General features: G+C 37.8%; 1 protein-coding gene across 2 annotated transcripts in view; it reads right to left on the bottom strand.

Moving 5' to 3' along the window:
* Positions 1–6,422: 6,422 nt before the first annotated feature.
* LOC128700703 (uncharacterized) overlaps positions 6,423–19,325 on the bottom strand; it is a 63,281-nt gene continuing 50,378 nt past the window's right edge. Inside the window, exons 11-14 of one of the 2 annotated variants that reach the window (XM_070097234.1) lie at positions 16,216–16,266; positions 10,193–10,282; positions 8,968–9,180; positions 6,423–8,839 (exon numbers count right to left, since the gene is read on the bottom strand). In XM_070097234.1, coding sequence (XP_069953335.1) covers positions 8,833–8,839; positions 8,968–9,180; positions 10,193–10,282; positions 16,216–16,266 — 361 coding nt within the window. In that variant the 3' untranslated portion in view covers positions 6,423–8,832. Of the gene's footprint in view, positions 9,181–10,192; positions 10,283–16,215; positions 16,267–19,325 lie in introns of both variants that reach the window. The other variant, XM_070097235.1, reaches the window with a different exon arrangement.

Genomic DNA, 19,325 nt, shown 5'->3' with positions numbered 1-19,325 from the left:
TGAATACAGATATGCATTCATGACACAACAGCATACATATCACAACAAATCCACCAACTGGAAATAAAAATTGGACACTATTTCAGTCAGCCCTGGAATATTATCAAGTAAAATTTGTAATTTTTTTGTAATTTATTCATTTGTTCTTCATTCTGCATTTTGTAAATATACATCTTTACAATTCTTACACAGCCATGCAAATAATCAATTACACAAAGCAGACTCCTGTTAACTTACATTAAAGCCACTGAATTAGTGATGGGATTATTGTGATTTAGTCAACAATGAAGTATATTAGCTGGCAACTTTTCATAAAAAGTAACTGTTCCTGGGAGCATGTACTTAAATGTGTATTGAATTATATATTGGAGATTGCCTACTATAGTTGCAGTAACTGAGCTATGCTTGTTGTGTCCCATTTTCAGTGTTTAGTTGTGATGTAATTTTAAAATTTTTCTCTTGGATTCCATTCCGCTAGTTTATCACAATTTTCAAAGCTGTACTTTGGTACTATTTTCATTTTACAAACATGACCTCTTTCCATTGTTGATGGTGCCAACTTTCTTCATCCATTTCCTTGCATTCTTTTATGATCTTGCATGTGGCTGTCATGCCTTCCCTATTATCAACTAACAAGGTCATTTTCTACAGAACTATCATTATACTGTTTGTCATTTTCCATTTGCAAGTTCTTCTTGCAATGAAAACTTAGAAAATTTCCCAGAGTAAACTTTAGGAACTTCATTAATGAAAATAAACTAGCTGAAAAATGAAGGTTCACAAAATTATGCTAATCTGTAAGTATAGAAATTGTGAAGACACTTTAAATTGTAGTCCTGTTTTCACAAGACATAAAACTCATGAAATGAAAGAAGTTATAACTGTTCTTGCATTTGCCAATGAAGACAAATTTAGCATTTTATTCATTCCTCATAATTTTTCATTTTTAAATATGGCTTCTCATTTGTTGCAAGTTGATGAACTTCGTTTTGTTTACTTCTTTAAATGTCGGATTCACTCTACACTGCATTCTTTTATTTTTATCCATGTGTGCTATCATATTTAATGGTAGCTACAGAAGTAGAAATCACGATAAGGTGTCACCTTCTGTTTTAAGTAGACTGTATAAGACTTAAAATTCCACTGCTTTTGGCAAAATATATTAAAGATACAATTTTGTACAAGCCATTAACTATTGTATTTATGAAGACAATTTTTAACCTTTAAATGGTCCAGACGTATATATACGTTTACCTGCGCAGTGCCCCAAATATTTTGAGAGAAAATAATTTTTTTTTTTTAATAGGAAAAAAGAGCATGTGGTACCCAGGCATCCAAAATTTTTTTCGTATGGCACACACTGAGAGTGCACACCCATTCTCTCATGTCTAGGCAACTCAGGCCTATCGTGCCAATGTTGAATGAATGACAAATGAAACGTATATATACGTTTGGGGCGCTACGCGAGAGAACGTATATATACGTTTGGACCGTTTAAGGGTTAAATAAATGTACTTTATCTTTTTAATAAATAGTACAGTGGACCCTCGGTTATCAGCAGTAATCCATTCCAGAAGGTTGGCCTAAAACCGAAATGGCCTAAAACCGAAATAATATTTCCCACAAGAATTAATGATAGAGTGGGAGAGGCACTGTCAAAAAATTTTAATGAAAATAAGAAAAAATTTTGGAGTTAAATAAGTTAAGAAAACCTAGGGAAAGTATAGATTTGTCAGTTAAAAACAGAGTAGGGGAGTTAGTAGATGGGGAGATGGAGGTATTAGATAAATGGCGAGAATATTTTGAGGAACTTTTAAATGTTAAGGAAGAAAGGGAGGCGGTAATTTCATGCACTGATCAGGGAGGTATACCATCTTTTAGGAGTGAAGAAGAGCAGAATGTAAGTGTGGGGGAGGTAAGTGAGGCATTACGTAGAATGAAAGAGGGTAAAGCAGCTGGAACTGACGGGATCATGACAGAAATGTTAAAAGCAGGGGGAGATATAGTGTTGGAGTGGTTGGTACTTTTGTTTAATAAATGTATGAAAGAGGGGAAGGTACCTAGGGATTGGCGGAGAGCATGTATAGTCCCTTTATATAAAGGGAAAGGGGACAAAAGAGATTGTAAAAATTATAGAGGAATAAGTTTACTGAGTATACCAGGAAAAGTGTACGGTATGGTTATAACTGAAAGAATTAGAGGTAAGACAGAATGTAGGATTGCAGATGAGCAAGGAGGTTTCAGAGTGGGTAGGGGATGTGTAGATCACATGTTTACATTGAAGCATATATGTGAACAGTATTTAGATAAAGGTAGGGAAGTTTTTATTGCATTTATGGATTTAGAAAAGGCATATGATAGAGTGGATAGAGGAGCAATGTGGCAGATGTTGCAAGTATATGGAATAGGTGGTAAGTTACTAAATGCTGTAAAGAGTTTTTATGAGGATAGTGAGGCTCAGGTTAGGGTGTGTAGAAGAGAGGGAGACTACTTCCCGGTAAAAGTAGGTCTTAGACAGGGATGTGTAATGTCACCATGGTTGTTTAATATATTTATAGATGAGGTTGTAAAAGAAGTAAATGCTAGGGTGTTCGGGAGAGGGGTGGGATTAAATTATGGGGAATCAAATTCAAAATGGGAATTGACACAGTTACTTTTTGCTGATGATACTGTGCTTATGGGAGATTCTAAAGAAAAATTGCAAAGGTTAGTGGATGAGTTTGCGAATGTGTGTAAAGGTATAAAGTTGAAAGTGAACATAGAAAAGAGTAAGGTGATGAGGGTATCAAATGATTTAGATAAAGAAAAATTGGATATCAAATTGGGGAGCAGGAGTATGGAAGAAGTGAATGTTTTCAGATACTTGGGAGTTGACGTGTCGGCGGATGGATTTATGAAGGATGATCCTTGTGGGATCCCATTAGAGATCACCATAGAAAGACTTTTTTTTTTTTCTTTATCCATAACTTTCATAAAAAAAGTTCTTTGTTTAATGCAAAAATCTGCTTTTATTACCTATATTTTGCAATTTCCAACTTAATCTCTAATGAGAAACATTATTTTTAATTCAAAGTAAACATAACTTACCCCTTAATTTATTTCTGTACAATCTCTATACATGTTATAACTCAAAAGATTAGATATACTGCAGGATCTATCAGATCTAAAACTAAACTCTATCTTTTTTTTAGATTTTTATGTTCTAAATGTTTCAACCAATTAGTCTTCACCAGTGTTTTAAGAACTACACTTGTTTCCAATATAGGTAGTAGTATAGGTAGTAGGTTGGTAATAAATGGGATTAGGTCAGGGGTTTCAAATAGAGTTAGAGCTAAAGAAGGAGTAGCAATAATGTTGAAGGATAAGCTATGGCAGGAAAAGAGGGACTATAAATGTATTAATTCAAGGATTATGTGGAGTAAAATAAAGATTGGATGTGAAAAGTGGGTTATAATAAGCGTGTATGCACCTGGAGAAGAGAGAAGTGTAGAGGAGAGAGAGAGATTTTGGGAAATGTTGAGTGAATGCGTGGGGAGTTTTGAATCAAGTGTGAGAGTAATGGTGGTTGGGGATTTCAATGCTAAAGTGGGTAAAAATGTTATGGAGGGAGTAGTAGGTAAATTTGGGGTGCCAGGGGTAAATGTAAATGGGGAGCCTTTAATTGAGCTATGTGTAGAAAGAAATTTGGTAATAAGTAATACATATTTTATGAAAAAGAGGATAAATAAATATACAAGGTATGATGTAGCACGTAATGAAAGTAGTTTATTAGATTATGTATTGGTGGATAAAAGGTTGATGGGTAGGCTCCAGGATGTACATGTTTATAGAGGGGCAACTGATATATCGGATCATTATTTAGTTGTAGCTACAGTTAGAGTAAGAGGTAGATGGGAAAAGAGGAAGGTGGCAACAACAAGTAAGAGGGAGGTGAAAGTGTATAAACTAAGGGAGGAGGAAGTTCGGGCGAGATATAAGCGACTATTGGCAGAAAGGTGGGATAGTGCAAAGATGAGTAATGGGGGGGTTGAAGAGGGTTGGAATAGTTTTAAAAATGCAGTATTAGAATGTGGGGCAGAAGTTTGTGGTTATAGGAGGGTGGGTGCAGGAGGAAAGAGGAGTGATTGGTGGAATGATGAAGTAAAGGGTGTGATAAAAGAGAAAAAGGTAGCTTATGAGAGGTTTTTACAAAGCAGAAGTGTTATAAGAAGAGCAGAATATATGGAGAGTAAAAGAAAGGTAAAGAGAGTGGTGAGAGAGTGCAAAAGGAGAGCAGATGATAGAGTGGGAGAGGCACTGTCAAGAAATTTTAATGAAAATAAGAAAAAATTTTGGAGTGAGTTAAACAAGTTAAGAAAGCCAAGGGAAAATATGGATTTGTCAGTTAAAAACAGAGTAGGGGAGTTAGTAGATGGGGAGATGGAGGTATTAGGTAGATGGCGAGAATATTTTGAGGAACTTTTAAATGTTAAGGAAGAAACAGAGGCAGTAATTTCATGCACTGGTCAGGGAGGTATACCATCTTTTAGGAGTGAAGAAGAGCAGAATGTAAGTGTGGGGGAGGTACGTGAGGCATTACGTAAAATGAAAGGGGGTAAAGCAGCTGGTACTGATGGGATCATGACAGAAATGTTAAAAGCAGGGGGGGATATAGTGTTGGAGTGGTTGGTACTTTTGTTCAATAAATGTATGAAAGAGGGGAAGGTACCTAGGGATTGGCGGAGAGCATGTATAGTCCCTTTATATAAAGGGAAAGGGGACAAAAGAGACTGTAAAAATTATAGAGGAATAAGCTTACTGAGTATACCAGGAAAAGTGTACGGTAGGGTTATAATTGAAAGAATTAGAGGTAAGACAGAATGTAGGATTGCGGATGAGCAAGGAGGTTTCAGAGTGGGTAGGGGATGTGTAGATCAAGTGTTTACATTGAAGCATATATGTGAACAGTATTTAGATAAAGGTAGGGAAGTTTTTATTGCATTTATGGATTTAGAAAAGGCATATGATAGAGTGGATAGAGGAGCAATGTGGCAGATGTTGCAAGTATATGGAATAGGTGGTAAGTTATTAAATGCTGTAAAGAGTTTTTATGAAGATAGTGAGGCTCAGGTTAGGGTGTGTAGAAGAGAGGGAGACTATTTCCCGGTAAAAGTAGGTCTTAGACAGGGATGTGTAATGTCACCATGGTTGTTTAATATATTTATAGATGGGGTTGTTAAGGAAGTAAATGCTAGGGTGTTTGGGAGAGGGGTGGGATTAAATTATGGGGAATCAAATTCAAAATGGGAATTGACACAGTTACTTTTTGCTGATGATACTGTGCTTATGGGAGATTCTAAAGAAAAATTGCAAAGGTTAGTGGATGAGTTTGGGAATGTGTGTAAAGGTAGAAAGTTGAAAGTGAACATAGAAAAGAGTAAGGTGATGAGGGTGTCAAATGATTTAGATAAAGAAAAATTGGATATCAAATTGGGGAGGAGGAGTATGGAAGAAGTGAATGTTTTCAGATACTTGGGAGTTGACGTGTCGGCGGATGGATTTATGAAGGATGAGGTTAATCATAGAATTGATGAGGGAAAAAAGGTGAGTGGTGCGTTGAGGTATATGTGGAGTCAAAAAACGTTATCTATGGAGGCAAAGAAGGGAATGTATGAAAGTATAGTAGTACCAACACTCTTATATGGGTGTGAAGCTTGGGTGGTAAATGCAGCAGCGAGGAGACGGTTGGAGGCAGTGGAGATGTCCTGTTTAAGGGCAATGTGTGGTGTAAATATTATGCAGAAAATTCGGAGTGTGGAAATTAGGAGAAGGTGTGGAGTTAATAAAAGTATTAGTCAGAGGGCAGAAGAGGGGTTGTTGAGGTGGTTTGGTCATTTAGAGAGAATGGATCAAAGTAGAATGACATGGAAAGCATATAAATCTATAGGGGAAGGAAGGCGGGGTAGGGGTCGTCCTCGAAAGGGTTGGAGAGAGGGGGTAAAGGAGGTTTTGTGGGTAAGGGGCTTGGACTTCCAGCAAGCGTGCGTGAGCGTGTTAGATAGGAGTGAATGGAGACGAATGGTACTTGGGACCTGACGATCTGTTGGAGTGTGAGCAGGGTAATATTTAGTGAAGGGATTCAGGGAAACCGGTTATTTTCATATAGTCGGACTTGAGTCCTGGAAATGGGAAGTACAATGCCTGCACTTTAAAGGAGGGGTTTGGGATATTGGCAGTTTGGAGGGATATGTTGTGTATCTTTATATGTGTATGCTTCTAGACTGTTGTATTCTGAGCACCTCTGCAAAAACAGTGATAATGTGCGAGTGTGGTGAAAGTGTTGAATGATGATGAAAGTATTTTCTTTTTGGGGATTTTCTTTCTTTTTTGGGTCACCCTGCCTCGGTGGGAGACGGCCGACTTGTTGAAAAAAAAAAAAAAAAAAAAAAAAAACTTGTTTCCAAGACAGGCCTATACATTGGAGTCATTCTTATCCTTTCATTAAATCTTGGCATAATATTTGTCAATTTATCTTCACTTAATGAAGTCTCAGAAATAGTTCAGAGTGGATAAATTAACTCGTCCACACATTTCTTTAAACTTACTGCGATACTATACGTCATTTGAAGCTACAATTTTAATGCCCATTAACAACAATTTTTTTTTTAACTGTTTTCTGAATGTGCTCCATTTCATTTACTCATGGTGGGTTTAAATACAATACATTTAACTCTTTCACTGCTACACTCTTGAAAATAAGTGATTAGTATAAGATTACAGTGGTGTTTCTTTCATCTGCCATTGCTGCTCACAATATCTTGTGGGGAAAACCCTCTTTGAGGAGCAAGGAAAGGGAAAACTGTACACAATTTTCATTGGGTTACTACTGGACATACGGCTATTGTGTCATACTTACTAGTAAGGTGGGTATATGATTTGTGTTTATTTCATGCCAAAATGTGCAAAGATTAATGATAAACATTTTGAAAAAGAATGAGAAATATCCATATCTACAACAATTCCTCAGATTGTATGAACCCTTTCAGTGGCCCTCATGCACAACTATGTCATTGAGCCCAGACTCCCTCACATGAGCTCAGCTCACTCAAGTCAAGCTGTGAGTGGTAAATTTTGGCCTAGATATTAGAAAATGGGTCTGTGCAATGAGTGTACTGTGTGCATACACACAGTAAAAAAAAAAAATCCTGCCCCACAGCAAAAAACAGTGGTGCTTTCTAGGTTTATGTTTTAGTGCTGTTTCTTGTTATCATTTGGTAGAGTGGAATGCTTTAAAAATTAGGATCTTTTATTTGCCTTGAAACTAATACCAATGTGTTGCTCCTGCCAAAAGTATCCTCCTTTCAAACAATTCCAAAAAACAGCATGAAAAATTAGCCTTTGCAGCTCTTCTTCAACCATGTGCTGCCCTTAACTACAGTATTGACTGACTGCTGTGACAAACTCCCAAGAATATGGCCTTCTGCATATTTATATTTATGTACAGTACATATATGTGTGTGCAGGTGTGTGTATGTGTATGAATGTGGGCATGTATGTATATATGCATGTGTGAATATAAGCATCCATTCCTCTACTTGTACTTGCCAATCTGTGGTTGCAGGGTTGAGTCTCAGCTCCTGATCCAGTCTGTGTGTATGTACATGTATGCCTTTTTGTACAACCTACTTGTGATTACCTCCTGGTGGTTACTGGAATAGCAATAGCTGTGTATACTGGATTCTTACTTCTCATTCACTGCCACTCTTACTTAATTGCCTTTCTTACTGTCTCAGTCACTATTACTCCAATTTTCTCATTCATTATCATTTTGACTTTCTCATTCCTTATCAAGTTTTTCATTCACTGCCACTCTTACTTCCTCATTCACAGTGACTTGTGCATTCTCATTCACTGCGACTTGTGCATTCTCATTCACTGCGACCTATGCATTCTCTTTCACTGCGACTTATGAATTCTCTTTCACTGCGACTTGTGCATTCTCTTTCACTGCGACTTGTGCATTCTCATTCACTGTGACCTGTGCATTCTCATTCACTGTGACTTGTGCATTCTCATTCACTGTGACTTGTGCATTCTCATTCACTGTGACTTGTGCATTCTCATTCACTGCGACTTTTGCTTTTTCATTCAGTACCTTATCCTCTAAAATATCAAATAATACATACTGTATACAGTATTTTGAATGAAAAAAATTACTTTTCTAAAATAATTCCTGTGACCCAATTCAGAAGATTTAAGCCAAATAAATTAATCAAAACTAAATTCTTATGCCATTGAGTGTATATGATGTTGAAGATGAATAACACATGGATTCATTCTAAGTGATGTCAAAAAAACATTCTTGTAAATATCATTTGCTTATTAAATATCTACGTTAAATGACTTTTGGGCTGCAGCACATGATGTACTTGCGTCTTTCATATATATATATGAATTGTGCACACATGCAAAATTAAAGAGTACCTTTTTCCCTCAATAATTATTATAACAATGAAACCATTGAGCTTGATGTTAATTCATTAACTGCCTAAAATATTTTCCAATTAATTTAACCATAATAATTAAAACTTAAAACAGCTGAAATTTGTGTGGAAAATTTACAGAATATAAAGAAAGTAATGTAAGACTATAAATGTTAAAGCTGCAATTTATTTTACACTGCATATTATTCTGGGGATATGTTCCATTGTTAATAAAAACTTGATAGTGCCAAGTGATACATGACAAGAAACTGAATAAAACTACAGTGCAAATGATGGACACTCAAAGAAGGTAGCCAACACCTCTACTTACTTTTTTTAGTATATTTTGGCTTGCTTATCACCTTGATGTTTACATTCTGTGTGCAGACAATGATGGGAGCTGTCAGAGATCTTTGATTCACTACTAATGACATCAATTTGACATACCTACGCTTTTATTATGTTAGATGTTCATGTTGTTAAGAATATTTACACCTGTACTTACTTCTTTATAATCTGAGGCTTGTTTTTCCTGATGATAGCATTCTGAGCACTGCTAACTATGGGATTATCTGGGAATTTAATAAGAAGCTTCTGGCCGCAAAACTCGTGACCTTGTAACGCTTCCATTGCACGACCAGCAGCAACTTTATCTGCATAGTTAACAAATGCGCAGTATTTTTCTTTCAGAAGACGGACACTAGTTACACGACCTTGTCTGAAAAAAAAATATGTGAATCTGAAATAAATAATTTTCTATTATAATTTCTAGTAATTATATAATAGAAACTTCTTCAATTCAGCTACTGTCATACATGGAATAGAAGGTAACAGCTTAGGACTGTCAAAACTCAAATACTGCAATGGAAATAAAAGGATGTCTAAATATTTTTTTTGTCTGCTTACAATTCCAATGCCTAATTTCCTTTGATAGTCCCATTTATTTACAGGTGACAAATCCAGAATATAAGTGCCAGGTAACCAAGTGTTTTCATCATCTCCAACCAAAACTATTTCCTAGTTTATAATTGCTTTTATACAATTCTAAAATAAAAAATCTCCTATTTTTCTGCAACAGAAAGTCTGAGATGTTTTTTAAGGAAACTCTTAGAAACTTTTTCAGCCAGCCATTTTTATTACAATGTTTTTTATGTCTACTGCATCCTAAGTCTCCTTTAACTTGCAGTTAATATGTATTGTAACAAAAATCTACAGATTTTCATACCTAGTAATAGTAGTAGTATTTCCAATTCTCACATTTTGATTCTAGGATACTGTCTGTCTCAAAGTTGAGTGATGTCAGAGAAAATCATAAAGCAAAGCCCTGAGGAGTGATATTTGCAATAAGTGAAGTTTTAACTGAACTTAAACTCTGAACTTTTGACATTTACACCATAAAACCAAAACCTTGTTTAAATTAGGTCTTAAATTACAGAAAGTATCAACAGGAAGAAAGTTGCAACTATGAACATACCACCCACACACTGTGGAATCCACACCTCATCAATGTACTAGAAACTATTAATAACTGAGCCTTATGATGGATAAGGAAAATGTAAACCAATGACCCAAAAATATAACAGACATAAAACTTACTTTGAAAACAACTGGTATAAAACTTACTTTGAAAACAACTGATATAAAATGTACTTTGAAAACAACTGACATAAAACTAACTTTGAAAACAACAGATATAAACTTACTTTGAAAACAACTGGTACAAAACTTACTTTGAAAACAACTGGCTAAGCATAATTTCCGTAACTTCTGGTAAAACATTGCCAACCCATAACGATGTCAATCCTTCTGGATTTCTTGGACTGAAAAGGCAATATACAATATGTATATATATACATATATATGTATATATAATTATGCACAAAAGGCCAACATGTTGGGAAAATAAAAAAAATAATTATATATATATATATATATATATATATATATATATATATATATATATATATATATATATATATATATATATATATATATATATATATATATATATATATATATTATATATAGTGCTGGGATTGATGGGATAAAGATAGAAATGTTAAAAGTAGGTGGGGATATAGTTTTGGAGTGGTTGGTGCAATTATTTAATAAATGTATGGAAGAGGGTAAGGTACCTAGGGATTGGCAGAGAGCATGCATAGTTCCTTTGCATAAAGGCAAAGGGGATAAAAGAGAGTGCAAAAATTATAGGGGGATAAGTCTGTTGAGTATACCTGGTAAAGTGTATGGTAGAGTTATTATTGAAAGAATTAAGAGTAAGATGGAGAATAGGATAGCAGATGAACAAGGAGGCTTTAGGAAAGGTAGGGGGTGTGTGGACCAGGTGTTTACAGTGAAACATATAAGTGAACAGTATTTAGGTAAGGCTAAAGAGGTCTTTGTGGCATTTATGGATTTAGAAAAGGCGTATGACAGGGTGGATAGGGGGGCAATGTGGCAGATGTTGCAGGTGTATGGTGTAGGAGGTAGGTTACTGAAATTAGTGAAGTTTTTACAAGGATAGTGAGGCTCAAGTTAGAGTATGTAGGAAAGAGGGAAATTATTTCCCAGTAAAAGTAGGCCTTAGACAAGGATGTGTGATGTCACCGTGGTTGTTTAATATATTTATAGATGGGGTTGTAAGAGAAGTAAATGCGAGGGTCTTGGCAAGAGGCGTGGAGTTAAAAGATAAAGAATCACACATAAAGTGGGAGTTGTCACAGTTGCTCTTTGCTGATGACACTGTGCTCTTGGGAGATTCTGAAGAGAAGTTGCAGAGATTGGTGGATGAATTTGGTAGGGTATGCAAAAGAAGAAAATTGAAAGCGAATACAGGAAAGAGTAAGGTTATGAGGGTAACAAAAAGATTAGGTGATGAAAGATTGGATATCAGATTGGAGGGAGAGAGTATGGAGGAGGTGAATGTATTCAGATATTTGGGAGTGGACGTGTCAGCGGATGGGTCTATGAAAGATGAGGTGAATCATAGAATTGATGAGGGGAAAAGGGTGAGTGGTGCACTTGGGAGTCTGTGGAGACAAAGAACTTTGTCCTTGGAGGCAAAGAGGGGAATGTATGAGAGTATAGTTTTACCAACGCTCTTATATGGGTGTGAAGCATGGGTGATGAATGTTGCAGCGAGGAGAAGGCTGGAGGCAGTGGAGATGTCATGTCTGAGAGCAATGTGTGGTGTGAATATAATGCAGAGAATTCGTAGTTTGGAAGTTAGGAGGAGGTGCGGGATTACCAAAACTGTTGTCCAGAGGGCTGAGGAAGGGTTGTTGAGGTGGTTCGGACATGTGGAGAGAATGGAGCGAAACAGAATAACTTCAAGAGTGTATCAGTCTGTAGTGGAAGGAAGGCGGCATAGGGGTCGGCCTAGGAAAGGTTGGAGGGAGGGGGTAAAGGAGGTTTTGTGTGCGAGGGGCTTGGACTTCCAGCAGGCATGCGTGAGCGTGTTTGATAGGAGTGAATGGAGACAAATGGTTTTTAATACTTGACGTGCTGTTGGAGTGTGAGCAAAGTAACATTTATGAAGGGGTTCAGGGAAACCGGCAGGCCGGACTTGAGTCCTGGAGATGGGAAGTACAGTGCCTGCACTCTGAAGGAGGGGTGTTAATGTTGCAGTTTAAAAACTGTAGTGTAAAGCACCCTTCTGGCAAGACAGTGATGGAGTGAATGATGGTGAAAGTTTTTCTTTTTCGGGCCACCCTGCCTTGGTGGGAATCGGCCAGTGTGATAATAAAAATAATAAATATATATAGTATATGTGTATAAACAGAAGGGTAGACGGAGCTTGAATCACAGTCCGTAAAATATATAATTATTATATAGTGGCACAAAAAGCATCATTAGATATCTAGACATAAAATAAACTTAGAATTCTTCATTAATATACTATTGAGATTATGATTTTTTTTTTTTTGATAAAGAACTAAGAGTAAGAACTTTTGGAAGGAGAAAAATTCATGGGCTGGAAATTGTCTTCCATACTGAAATTGAGAGCCAAGTGTTATAAAAATATTAATGGTCCAATAATAGAAATTATTACAACTCAAAGGATACACAATGTGCTAGGCATAATATATTGATGTGAAACTTCCGGGAAGATGGAAATAAAAAGGCCATAGAAGGCCATTTATTTTTTCTCTGTAATGAGCATGAGTAAAGCAAAGATTCTACTGACACTTGAACTAGTGGAAAATGGCTGTGGTAGAATTCCTAACCCTTTGGGTGTAGCCCTTCCTTTGTGTTAATACTTATGACTGTCATGTTTTGATTATGTAGGGTTCAGTTTGCCCACTTTATTATTAAATGGTATACAGTACTGGAAAGAGGAGAAATAAATGGAAACTAAATTATTTGAGTGTTTAAGGTGGTATCAGCAGACGGATGTACCATATCTCCATCTCCTTTCTCTTCTTATATATGTGTAGCAACACAAGAACATGAATTTTTATGAAATAATAATATATGCAGTATCATATAATTGATTCATACACACAAATTCCCACATACACATACATATACACACACTCAGGTATATATGCATACAATATGAACATATTTCATGGAATATTATTTTAAGCGGTATTAAATGAATGATTCATACACACACATTCTTACATACACACACTGAAAATGTACACATGCAATTTTCACTTATATGTACTCTCACATGTGTGCCTATACATGCACATATATATAAACAAGCTATCCCTCTAATATACATATAGTAAAAATATAGTATGTTGTTCTAAATTCATTTATTATCTATTTTCTCTGCATAAGCGACATTGAAAAAAAAATACAATAAATCATAAATAACCCGCACTTAAGGGAGGAAACTTATGATAATGTTTTGATCCATCGTTGAAGAAAGAGTTAATATGCAAAATGTAAGTAGGTACACTAGTCTAGGCTGCGTTGAGATACCATGTTGCACAAAGGGTCTCCTTACCTCTTGCACAAAAGTACAATAAATGCTTTCACAAACAGTATCAACTGAAAATAATATTACTGAACAAAGCAAGTGGACCCCCGGTTTTTGTAATTAATCCACTCCAGAGAGAGTGACTAAACCCAAATCTGACAAATTCCGAATTAATTTTCCCCATTAGAAATAATGGAAATCCAATTAATCCATTCCCAACACCCAAAAGTATTAAAAAAAATAATTTTTTACATGAAATATAAATTTCCTTACACAGAAAACAATGAGACATGCAGAATAAAACAATACTAAAATGACACTTACCTTTATTGAAGACTTATTGATGAGTGATGAGATGGGAGGAGGGGAGAGGATGGAGGTGTATTATTGTATGGAAGGGGAATCCCCTTTCATAAAGACTTCAGGTACTAAGTCCTCTTCCAGGGTTACTTCCCTTCTTAGTTTTTTAATGCCACTAGGACCAGCTTGAGAATCACTGAACCCCTGTTGCTCAAAAAGGTGTTCCAGAGAGGTCTGTTTCTAGGGTTTCTTTAAAACTTCCCTAAAATGGGACACAACCTTGTCATTGTACATGTTGCCAACACGGCCTGCAACAGCTTTGTCAGGGTGATGTTCATCCATAAATGTTTGCACCTTCGTCCATATTGTACAAATTTCCTTATTCTTTGAAAAAGGCTCCTTCCTCCATCTCTCCTCCTCCTCTGAAGCAATTTCCTGAGCTGTGGTCTGTTACTGTTGCAGATGAAGCTCTTGCAGCTTCATCTGCAAGAGCTTCATTGTGGTCCTCCACCAACTCTTCCACATCCTCGAAACTCACATCCAACCCCCATGGAATTCCCCAATGCTACAATACTTTTCCACAACTGACATAGGCTCCTCAGGGTCAGCCCCAAACCCTTCAAAATCTCTCTCTTGTACACATTGTGGCCACAATTTTTTCCAAGCAGAGTTCAAAGTCCTGAAAGTCATTCCCTCCCAAGCCTTACCTATGAAGTTTATGCAATGGAAGATATTGAAGTGATTTTCCAGAACTCTCTCTTAGAGTCAATTGAGTGTCTGAGGTCACTTGAAAGCACTTTTGAAACACTGCTTTGGCATACAGTTTTTTGAAATTTGAAATGACCTGCTGGTCCATGGGCTGGAGGAGTGGAGTGGTATTAGGGGGCAAGAACCTCACTCCTGCACCATTTGCTCTTCCAAGTCTGAAGGATGAGCAGGAGCACTGTCCATTAATAGGAGGCACTTGAGTTCCAATTTATTTTCCAGGAGGTATTTCTTCACACTGGGGCCAAACATGTCATTAAACCAATCAAGGAAAATGTCCCTTGTGAACCATGCCTTAATGTTTGCTTCCCACATCACACAATTTACTCTTGACGACAATGTTTTTCTCAAACACTCTGGGATTTTCAGTGATACACCAGTAAAGGCCTCACTTTGAAATCCCCACTAGCATTACTACAAAACTTGAGTGTTAGCCTGTCTTTCATAGGCTTGTGTCCTGGGAATGCCTTTTCCTCCTGAGTAATGTAGGTCCTCTTTGGCATTTTCTTCCAAACGAGACCTATTTTGTCACAACTGAAGACTTGTTGGGGTTTGAATTTTTCAGCCTCTATGTGCCCTATGAATTCCTGAACATATTTTTCAGCTGCTTTTTGTCTGAACTGCCAGTCTCACCATGCCATATCACACTGTGTATGCCACTACAATTCTTAAATCTCTCACACCAGCCTTTTCTGGCCTTAAATTCACCAATATCAGCACTAGTTCCGGGCATTTTCTTTACAAGATCATCCTGCAACTGCCTTGCCTTTTCACAAATTAGACTACATCACACTTCCTCCTGATAATTGCTTCTCGTTGATCCACACTAACAACGAAGTCTCCACATCTTCCAGTATTTGCGATCTCTGTTTTGTAAGCACATTTGCATCTTTCGCAGCAACAGCTTCCTTGATTTCCTTTCTCATGGCCACGATAGAAGCGATGGTTGTATGGGATTTGTTATACAACCTGGTCAGCTCTGCGACATGTACTCCACTTTCATATTTTGCAACGATGTCTTTCTTGGATTCTATAGTGTTTCTCACCCTCTTTACGAAAGGGCCGGCACTAGAAGCTTTCTTAGGGCTCATGATGGCTTATTTAGCAGTTGCAAGCACTGAAAAGAATGGAATAATACAAAATATATCATATGAACACATGGGATCATCCTCGCTACCTGATAAACAATGGCACACTGGCTGTAAATGGTGTCAGACTGCTCGGGCTGCATGGACACATTCAGGACAAATGACTAATACCAAGTTCAATGATGATCGAGACAATAGTTTGACGAAAAAACGTTACTTATTCCAAATATTACGAATTCCAATGACGACGTAATCCGGGAGTCCACTGTATGGAATGTTAGAACGGACTGATGCTTCAGTTCGGGTTATTCATGACTTGTTCCAACCACAGTATAGTTATTTTCATTCTTCTTGGACATAAATATTAAGAGAATAATATGTAAATCAAAGACTATGAAGATGCAAAGAGTTGGTAACTACACTAGGCTATACTACTGTAACTCTCAATACCTCCAATGACTTCACAGGAAAATATATACAAAAGATAGAGGAGCATACTAATTACTCTGGAAGTGACAAAAAATGTAACAATTAAAGGAATTCTAATGCAAAATAATACTGTACACCAAATGCACTAATACAATAATACATCCAGTATATGTATCTACAAACTTATCATAATCCAAATTATAGGAGCTCTACTGCATAATGAAATAAGGACTCATACCTGGCATGACGGTTCCGTGCTAAATGCGTATCATCATACGCAGTGAACGTCCTTTCATGTAAGGGAGATTCTATATTAAAAATCTGAATTTCAAGTAATACCATAAAGTCTTTAATACATTTTGTGTAAATATTATGTACATTTTATAAAGGAGAGGAGAGAGGAAGAGTGGAAGAGGAGATGGGGACAGAGGAGAAACAGAAGGAGAAAGAGAAGGCAAGAAAAAAAGAGGAGTTAGCAGGGAGGAAGAGAGGATAAGAGGAGAGAGAGAGGAGAGAGAAGAGAGAAGAGAGGAGAGAGAAGAGAGAAGAGAGGAGAGAGAGGAGAGAGAGAGAGAGAGAGAGAGAGAGAGAGAGAGAGAGAGAGAGAGAGAGAGAGAGAGAGAGAGAGAGAGAGAGAGAGGGAGAGAGAGGAGGAGAGAGAGAGGAGGAAGAGGAGAGGGAGAGAGAGAGGAGGAGGAGGAGGAGGGAGGAGAGGAGGAGAGAGAGAGGAGGAGAGGAGAGAGGAGAGAGAGAGAGAGAGGGGAGAGAGAGGAGACAGGAGAGAGAGGAGAGAGAGACAAGAGAGGAGGAGAGAGGAGGAGAGAGAGGAGGAGAGAGAGGGGAGGAGAGAGAGGGGAGGAGAGAGAGGGGAGGAGAGAGGGGAGGAGGAGAGAGGGGAGGGGAGAGGAGAGGGGAGGAGGAGAGAGAGGAGGAGAGAGGGGAGGAGGAGAGAGGGGAGGGGAGGAGAGAGGGGAGGGAGAGAGAGGGGAGGAGAGAGAGGGGAGAGAGAGAGGGGAGGAGAGAGGGAGGGGAGGAGAGAGAGGGGAGGAGACAGAGGAGGAGAGAGAGGAGGAGGAGGAGAGAGAGAAGGAGTAGGAGAGAGAGAGAGGAGGAGGAGGAGAGGAAGAGGAGGAGGAGGAGGAGAGGAGGAGGAGGAGGAGGAGGAGAGAGGAGGAGGAGGAGGAGAGAGGAGGAGGAGAGAGGAGGAGGAGGAGAGAGGAGGAGGAGGAGGAGAGAGGAGGAGGAGAGAGGAGGAGGAGGAGAGAGAGGAGGAGGAGAGAGAGGAGGGAGGAGGGAGAGGGAGAGAGAGAAAGAGAAAGAAAAAGAGAAAGAAAAAGAGAAAGAAAGAGAAAGAAAAAGAGAAAGAAAGAGAAAGAGAAAGAGAAAGAAAGAAAGAAAGAAAGAAAGAGAGAGAGAGAGAAAGAGAAAGAAAGGGAAAGAGAAAGAAAGGGAAAGAGAGAGAGAGAGAGAGGAGGGAGGAGGGAGAGAGAGAAAAAGAAAAAGAGAAAGAGAAAGAAAGAAAGAGAAAGAAAGAAAGAGAAAGAAAGAGAGAGGAAGAAAGAGAGAGAAAGAAAGAGAAAGAGAGAAAGAAAGAAAGAGAGAGAATGAGAGAGAGAGAAAGAAAGGGAAAGAAAGAGAAAGAGAGAGAGAGAGAGAGAGAGAGAGAGAGAGAGAGAGAGAGAGAGAGAGAGAGAGAGAGAGAGAGAGAGAGAGAGAGAGAGAGAGAGAAGAGAGAGAGAGAAGAGAGGAGAGATAAGAGAGAAAAGAGAGAAAAGAGAGAAAAGAAAGAGAGAAAAGAGAGAAAAGAGAGAAGAGAGAGAAAAGAGAAAAGAGAGGAGAGAAGAGAGAGAAGAGAGAAAAGAGAGAAAAAGAGAGAAAAAGAGAGAAAAAGAGAGAAAAGAGAGAAAAGAGAGAAAAGAGAGAAAAGAGAGAAAAGAGAGAAAAGAGAGAAAAGAGAGAAGAGAGAGAAGAGAGAGAAGAGAGAGAAGAGAGAGAAGAGAGAGAAAGAGAGAGAGAGAGAAAGAGAGAGAGAAGAGAGAGAGAGAAGAGAAAGAAGAGAGAGAGAGAAGAGAAAGAAGAGAGAGAAAAAGAGAGAGAAAGAGAGAGAAAGTAGAAAGAGAGAGAGAAAAGAGAGAAGAGAGAAAAGAGAGAAAAGAGAGAAAAGAGAGAAAAGAGAGAAAAGAGAAAAGAGAGAAAAGAGAGAAAAGAGAGAAAAGAGAAAAGAGAGAAAAGAGAGAAAAGAGAGAAAAGAGAGAAAAGAGGAAAATAGAGAAAAGAGAGAGAGAAAAGATAAAAGAGAGAGGAGGGAAAAGAGAGAGAAAAGAGAAGAGAGAAAAGAGAAAGAGAGAAAAAAGAGAAAGAGGGGAAAGAGAAAAAAGAGAGAGGAGAAAGAGGAAAGAAAGAGAGGAAAGAAAGATAGGAAAGAAAGAGAAGAAAAAAAGAGAGGAAAGAGAGAGAGGAGAAAGAGGAGAAAGAGAGAGAGAGAGAGAGAGAGAGAGAGAGAGAGAGAGAGAGAGAGGAGGGAGAGAGAAAGAAAGAAAAAGAGGGAGAGTACAAAGTGACCATGAGGTGGCACCATCAGCAAAACCTATTAAAGCATATGACATGTTGAGGCGCTGGCAGGAGATTACAGAAGACTGCACCAAGCTGATGATTCCTTTAATAAGGTAAATTCCCAACCCTGCCAACAAGGAGCAGTATTATCACCCCGAGGTAATACAGCACAGTGCGTGATGCCAGGGCACAAGTCTTTCAACATTTTAACCTATCAATAGAGGCACTAATCAGAAAACTTTTTAGTTTCCAAAACACACACTGGTGGCTAACATCAATCCAAAACCATTACAGCTTACTGCATATGTTGAGCCATTTTGTTTATGCTTTTAAAAACATTAGCCAAGGCATTATTAAAATACCTACCAACTATACGTTCCTCTCTAAAAAAAAATATAGTATACTGTATATATAAATGGGGATTGGATGGGGGGGACACCAGTAAAGATAAGAATCCAAAAACAAAACTAGCACCCAATATAATGCCGAAGAATTCAAGAAAGTTCAGGCAGTGTTAAGAAAACAAGTGGCACAGGCCCACAGGACCTCCTTACCTCTTTTCCGCAAAGCAATTATCTCCCAAAACAGGATAAATTGAAAGCAACGTAACAGAATGCAATATCACAAGATTTAATGATTGGGAAATTGTTTCATATTTGAAGAAAAATCAGAAGCAATTTTGACGCAGTATATCATCCACAAAAAGCAACTTGAGGATGGTATTTGGCAATAATTACTATGAGTCAGGTGGTAATAAATGAAGCAGATCAAAGTAACTTGCCACCCAGCTCAATT

The sequence above is a fragment of the Cherax quadricarinatus genome, chromosome 56 (assembly GCF_038502225.1).
Source record: "Cherax quadricarinatus isolate ZL_2023a chromosome 56, ASM3850222v1, whole genome shotgun sequence".
Classification (NCBI taxonomy): domain Eukaryota; kingdom Metazoa; phylum Arthropoda; class Malacostraca; order Decapoda; family Parastacidae; genus Cherax; species Cherax quadricarinatus.
This window is presented reverse-complemented; position numbering and strand designations above follow the sequence as displayed.